Source organism: Brachyhypopomus gauderio, chromosome 9 (genome assembly GCF_052324685.1).
Source record: "Brachyhypopomus gauderio isolate BG-103 chromosome 9, BGAUD_0.2, whole genome shotgun sequence".
Lineage (NCBI taxonomy): Eukaryota > Metazoa > Chordata > Actinopteri > Gymnotiformes > Hypopomidae > Brachyhypopomus > Brachyhypopomus gauderio.
In genome coordinates this window covers 4,055,633-4,063,192 of record NC_135219.1, presented here as the reverse complement: position 1 = coordinate 4,063,192, position 7,560 = coordinate 4,055,633, and the positions used below count along the sequence as shown (strand labels likewise).

Sequence of the window (7,560 nt, the reverse complement as noted above, 5' to 3'; positions counted from 1 at the left end):
GAGATATATCCCTGTGTGATGATCTGATGTTGCATCCACACGATACCTTCACAGACGCACTTGCATATGACACCGAAGTAACTTTAGCTCCACGAACTACCGAACATTAAATAACTCCTCGAACTAAAACAGGTAACACTGCTAGAGGAGACTGGTAGTAATGCTGGGGATGTGACTGAACACGGACCAGAACATCAGAACTACACCATCAAAAATGTACATTAAGAAACAAAACACCAGTTAGTCTAAATGACTTTATATGAATTTTCCCAGTTGCAAACACCCCACAAAAAACCATTTGAACTCTTCACTGCAACCTCGGCGTATGTAACTGGGTGAGTGGGCTGCGCTGCTCCTTTTCATTCAGAAAGTCCCGGACTTTGGGACCAGGGGGAAGTCACTCCGACAGGTAGCGAGGGCTGAGCTGTTCCTCACACCCACCGCTGTTCCGCACCGATCCCCCAGATCCCCAGCGAGGTGACCGCGAGGATGAGCCATGGGATCGGGCATCGGCTTGGTTCTGCTCTCGCGCGTCGCTGCCTGACGATCAGCTCCGGGGAGAGTGTTGTATGTTCTCACAGTTTCAAGGATGTTCGTCACAGATGTTTCCTTCTCAGCCAGATACTACGCACTCGTTTTGGGAATAACGTGTTTGACCGTCATCGCCAAGAGTTCTCCGGAGTTCTCAGGTTAGAAAACGTAGCTCTACCCCCTTAAAGCATATACTGGTGGTAATAACTGCAACTTTTTTGTTGTTTTTCTTTTTTTCTCTCTTTCTTTGAGAAGTTTCATTACTCCGGAAAGTTTCTAAATACTTTTATTGTCAACCTGTGACAGATTCTTGCGGATTTGGAACAAACGTTTTGTTAACTTTTCTTTTTTAAAAAAAGGATGCGGCTCTTCACGTGCAGGTGGCCGCTGTGGCTTATTTAGGTCCCGGTCTAAAGTGATTCAGTTTAAAGCGGAAAGCCCACGCGCCACGCCACCGCGCGCGCACCTTTCTCGCGTTCCTTTCGTTCTAATTTGAATACGTAAACAATGAAATAAGTTCGGAACCTTTAAACTTCCGCGCGTGCGAGTGACTGCGGCACGCGGCGCCTAGTGTGCTCGGTAATGCAAGCGGCTGTGGTTTGGGACGGAAGGAGCCATTTCCAGTCGCTCTGATGATGGGGCCACTCACACACGTTAGGCCATCGGTAGCCCGTCGGGTTTGTTTGCGTAATACCTCTGAAACGAAACCCCTGCGTTTGTTTAGGAAGTGATGCAGAGATACGGATCTTCCTTCAGCCAGGCCTAACAGCAGCATGCGGGATACGGGCTGCGTCCCGGGACACTACCCACTGTGTGAATAAAAACATGAACCCCCCGTTCATCATTAGCGCTGGATATCTGCCCACCACGATTCCACAGCGTATTACTAGCATTATTGTATTATTATTAGGCAATAATTATTTTACAGTCTCTATTAAAACATTTTTTTCCTGTAGTGTAATTAATTAAGGCGTTATAAGCTCACACAGGTCGGGGAGACTAGGCCAGCGCATACAGCTGGGGTCCTAATGAGAGGGCGGGGCCTGCTAATGACTACGGGCATGTGAATGATGCTGCTGGGGGGGTTGAAAAGTCTGATGCCTCTTCATATTTCATGTCCTTCGTACTCGTTTTTGCTACCTATAGGCTACTTTGTGTTTTAGCTTTTCGTGTGCTGTGAGTCCTCTAACGTTTGACTCAAATAAGTCAACCAGCTGTGTGTCTGAAGCTAATGCTAGCAGTGTTTCTAATAAAGGTTCGTCGTTCTGACAAGGCTGAAACGGCCAACGAGGGGTCAGCGAGTGTGTTGGGAGCCTGCCTTAGGGGCCTGGATCCTGAAGCATCCCCCCGGAGATCACGGAATGTCTGTGAATTGACAGACGCTCAGTCAGAGTGACAGAAGTTGCCGACAGAGACCCGCACATCTGCCCAGAGTGCACCACAGTAAACACTCTCACAGTGGTCTTTGTGTGGGAGAAAGAGAGAGAGAGAGAGAGAGAGAGAGAGAGAGAGAGAGAGAGAGAGAGAGAGAGAGAGAGAGTGAGTGTGTGTGTGTGTGTGGAGGGGGGGGGGGGTTCCTAAAAGAAATTGTGTCTTGAAGGCTTAAGCTTTGCACCTTTGTGGTTAACTAGTGTGCATTGTAGTGCGTGGGTGTGTGTGTGTGGGTGATGTTCAGAGAGACCCACCAGGGTGCTACAGTGAAAGCTGAGGTTTCCTTTATCTGTTCAATGGGATCTGTGCCTGTTAAAGGGTCAAAAGGTCAACTGAGGTCAAACCATTTTAAGCAGGACACACCCACAAGTGAGTACATAGTGAACCCCCTCTCTCCACATCCATCCACCCCCCCCCCCATTTCCTATCCATCTGTCTCTCTCCTCATCCATGCATATCTGTCTCTCTCTCTCTCTCTGTCCATCTGCTTTGTAGAACATAGTTCCTCCAAGCTTAGAGCTTAGAGGTCAGTTCTTAAAAACAGGATGGTTGTGTGTGTGTGTGTGTGTGTGTGTGTGTGTGTGTGTGTGTGTGTGTGTGTGTGTGTGTGTGTGTGTGTGTGTGTGTGAGAGAGAGAGAGAGAGAGAGTTCCGGAGGTGGAACTTGATACTTGATACTCCTGCCTTCTGTGCATATGAAAGCTCCTACCATTCAGTCTCCTTGTCCTGTGCTCCTTTGCACCTACACACACACACACACACACACACACACACACACACACACACACACACACACACACACACACACACACACACACACACACACACACACACACACACACTCTCTCACACAACCTGCACACACACATGCATCTGTCCCTTTGTTTCAACTTTGTAAATCTAATTTTAAATACATTTAAAAAATAATTTCCATATGTTCACTTTAATTAAAAAACATAAAACAGAAGCCTCACGTTTTAGCAGACACTGTGTTTGCACACACACTTGCGCAGTTGTAGGTGTGTTCAGTCTGAGCTCCTCCTTATGCGTTATTGTTTTGTCTACAGTGGTGTGTTGTCTGTCTAGAGTGTTGGGGGACCAAACACTTCACCTAACCACTCACACACACAGACTGGGGTGTTCCCCACAAACAGTAACAATCTTACATTATTATATGTTCAGTCATAAACATATACAGGAAACCTAGTTGTGTCCCTATGGCACACACACACACACTTTATAGACTGGCCATGTTCTGCTTCAATCTGGTCCGCTGGGCCTGAGCCCCACCACCAGGTTTTGTTGTCATAGCAACCCTTTTAATGACACCACCCCTGCCAGACCTGTTGCTGTGGTCTTCACGGATCACACAGATCTTCACACAGTCACACACAACAGGCTAGAGGAAGGTGTTCACAGTCCTATCTCAGAACACACACTCCTAACACGCTCTCTTCTAACACAAGCTCTTCTAACACACATCCTCAAACACTTCTGTCTGTTTGTTCACCTTTCGAAAAGTGAACATTTACAAAGCAGTGCAGGAAATAGTGCAGTGAAGATCACGTGTCAGAGACAGAATCCTGCACAGTTAGGTTCACGTGTCTGAGACAGACTCCTGCACAGTGAGGTTCACGTGTCTGAGACAGACTCCTGTATGGTGAAGATCACGTATATTGAGACAGACTCCTGCACGGTGAAGATCACGTGTATTGAGACAGACTCCTGCATGGTGAAGATCACGTATATTGAGACAGACTCCTGCACGGTGAAGATCACGTATATTGAGACAGACTCCTGCACGGTGAAGATCACGTGTATTGAGACAGACTCCTGCATGGTGAAGATCACGTGTATTGAGATAGACTCCTGTGCAGTATTACGTACTCCAGACTGCTGAGAACATCAGAGTTTGCCAGTTGCAGCTTACTGTAAGACTCTTACAGGACTGCGAAAACTGAGAGGAACAGACACTGTGTGTGTGTGTGTATGTGTGTGTGTGTGTGTGTGTGTGTGTGTGTGTAGGAGAGACAGAGGGAGAGGGAGAGAAAGCAAGTATAAACATTTCAGTCAGGCTTTTGGACCAAGTACCTGGTGTGTGTGGGGGAGGTATGGGCATGCTGTCACGTGTGTATTTGTGTGTAAAAACATCTTTAAATTCCTAAGTGACAGTCCACATTACAGCTCTAATGGAGGAGAAAAACCCCTCCTCTTCATATCTTCATTGTTTTGTATTCTTCACCTCTCTCCCTCTCTCTACTCCCGCCTCTCTCTCTCTCTCTCTCTCACTCTCTTTCAGACTGCAGATTGTTGTACATCTATAAATTGAGTAAAGTAGTACTGAATAAATAGGTTTTGGGTTTTAATGTTTAGTTTTCCTAGTTGGTCTATAGTATGTTTCCCTAGTAGGCATATAGAAGGTTTCATTTGATGCAATCCCTCTCTGAAGCTCTGAGAGAAGATGAGAGAGAGAGAGAGAGAGAGAGAGAGAGAGAGAGAGAATGTACAAACTGAATTATAGTAAAACCAATAAACCATTATAAAATTATTGTAATGAAATGAAGGTGAGAGAGAGATAGTGAGTGAGAGATGGAGGGAGAGAGGAACAGAGGCAGTCTGTAATGAATGGTGATGGCTGGGTTATTACTGTGATTCTGTCCACCTCACTTACTCTCTCTCTCTCTCTTTCTCTCTCTCTCTCTCGTCTTCTCTCACCCTCTTTTTTCTCTTTTCTTTCTATCTCAGGTCTAGGAATGATGTTATGATTTAATTTTCTGTAGTGGTTTGACTACTTAGAAATCTTATTTAACATAAAATGCTGCCCAGTTCTTTTAAGAAAGACACACACACACACACACACACACACACACACACACACACACACACACTCTCTCTCTCTTCTGAGTGTTATGATACTCCATTGACTGTCATGTTACTTCTCTGACTGTCATGTTACTCTACGGTCACATTCTGCTGGAGAACACTTACATCAGCCCTCAGGAGCAGCAGCCAGATGCGTGAGAGTGGGAGGAGGAACTCTGGGTAGGATTAAAGGTGTAGCCTCCAGCACACCGTTTAGAAATGTCTCCTCCACCAAACAGTGGGACAAAGTGAACCGTCAGTGCCGTGCTGAGCACCAGGCCAGAGGGGTGGAGTGGGCAGACAGTGTCTGGAGCTCAGCGTGATAGTGTGTGTGAGTGTGAGTGTGAGTGTGTGTGTGTGTGTGTGTGTGTGTGTGTGTGTGTGTGTGTGTGTGTGTGTGTGTGTGGGCACATTTAAACACACTTGTGCAGGCTCAATGTGCTCACACAGACCCACAGTAGACCAGTTGTACACGTGATTTTGCATGTGATTGTGCACGTGTCTAGCACGCACATCTCTAATGGTGTGCATGTCTCTACAAAATCTGTGCGTCTCTTGAAAAAAATGGGTTCAGGCCCCATTTAACTTCTTTTAGTCCAAATAAACTCTTTATTCTTGCATGCAGTCTTTCAACAGAACAGACACACTCACACACATTTGCACACAGTTTCTGTGCCTCTCTTTCTTTCTCTTCCACTCTACATCTCTCTCTCCCTCTCTCTCCTTTGTAATGGAAATTGCTTCTTTTACACACTCCTTGTAAAGCTTTTGAGAAATTGTTTATGTGACATTAACCTACTCTACTGTTCACTGAATGCTTGTGGGAGTGAGTGAGAGAGAGAGTGTGTGTGTGTGTGTGTGTGTGGATGTGTGTGTGTGTGTGTGTGTGTGTGGGTGTGTGTGTGTGTGTGTGAGTGTGTGTGTGTGTGTGTGTGTGTGTGTGCATGTGTGTGTGGATATGAGGGCGAGAAAAAGACATTAGAAAAGACATTGCGAACAGTCTTAAGAATACATACACACACATACACTCACCGGCCACTTTATTAGGTACACCTGTCCAACTGTTCATAAATGCAAATGTCAACTCAATGCATTTAGACATGTAGACATGGCCAAGACGATCTGCTGCAGTTCAAACCAAGCATCAGAATGGGGATGAAAGGTGATTTAAGTGACTTTGAACGTGGCATGGTTGTTGGTGCCAGACGGGCTGGTCCGAGTATTTCAGAAACTGCTGATCTACTGGGATTTTCACGCACAACCATCTCTAGGGTTTACAGAGAATGGTTCGAAAAATTTCTGTGGAGCAAATGCCTTGTTGATGCCAGAGAGGTCAGAGGAGAATGGCCAGACTGGTTCAAGCTGATAGAACGGCAACAGTAAATCAAATCACCAGTCGTTACAACCGAGCAATGCAGCAGAGCATCTTGAACGCACAACACGTCGAAACTTGAGGCGGATGGGCTACAGCAGCAGAAGACCACACCGGGTGCCACTCAGGAAACTGAGGCTAATTCGCCAAACTGAGGAAAAATTGGCACAGGCTCACCAAAATTTGACATTAGAAGATTAGAAAAAAGTAGCCTAGTCAGATGAGTCTCAATTTCTGCTGTCAAATTCGGATGGTAGGGTCAAAATTTGGCGTGAAAAACATGAAAGCACGGATCCATCCTGCCTTGTATAAATGGTTCAAGCTGGTGGTAGTGGTGCAATGGGATGGGGGAGATTTTCCTGGCACACTTTGGAACCATCAGTACCAATTGAGCATCGTGTCAACGCCACAGCTTACCTGAGTATTGTTGCTGACCATGTCTATCCCTTTATGACCACAGTGTACCATCTTCCAGCAGGATAACACGTCATGTCATAAAGCGCGAATCATCTCTGACTGGTTTCATGAACACGACAATGAGTTCACTGTACTTGAATGGCCTCCACAGTCACCAGATCTCAATCCAATAGAGCACCTTTGGGATGTGGTGGAACGGGAGATTCACATCATGGATGTGACAAAATCTGCAGCAACTGTGTGATGTTATCATGTCAATATGGACCAGACTCTCTGAGGAATGTTTCCAGTACCTTGTTGAATTCATGCCACGATGGATTAAGGCAGTTCTGAAGGAAAAAGGGGGTCCAACCCGTTACTAGCAAGGTGTACTTAATAAAGTGGCCAGTGAGTGTATGCACCAGACAGACTCTCTGAGATACACACACACACACACACACACACACACACACACACACACACACACACACACACACACACACACACACACACCAAGTTTCTGAAAGCAAACCCTGGAATGGGCACCTTCTCTTCCGCACTCTTTCCTTCAACACCTGCCCTCTGTGACATAGAGTTCAAAGGTCAAATGGCCCCTAATGCATGGCTGAATACTTCCTTTTCAGATGTGGTTGGCACTGTGTGTTTGTGTGTGTGTGTGTGTGTGTGTGTGTGTGTGTGTGTGTGTGTGTGTGTGTGTGTGTGTGTGTGTGTGTGTGTGTGCGCGCGTCTGGGATGTGATGGCAGTTGGACTCGTTAAACTGCAGACTAAACAAAAACACCTCACTGGAAGACCAACCTCAGTACTGTGTTCCATTCCAACACCCATAAAGGAAATTACTTTAAGAACTATTAAAGTGTTTTTAAGACCCAAACAGAAAATACAGGACATTTTCTCAAGTAATTCAGCAATCTTCTGGTATATTAGACCAGGCGCCCTTCAGTCCTTCA

The 7,560-nt window shown here is 46.0% G+C and overlaps 1 protein-coding gene across 1 annotated transcript in view; it reads left to right on the top strand.

Moving 5' to 3' along the window:
* The first annotated feature begins 401 nt into the window (after positions 1-401).
* The window catches only part of eva1aa (eva-1 homolog A, regulator of programmed cell death a), a 63,357-nt gene continuing 56,198 nt past the window's right edge, over positions 402-7,560 (top strand). The window contains exon 1 of the mRNA XM_077016544.1: positions 402-689. Within this exon, the coding sequence (XP_076872659.1) occupies positions 590-689 (100 nt within the window). The 5' untranslated portion in view covers positions 402-589. The remainder of the gene's footprint in view (positions 690-7,560) is intronic.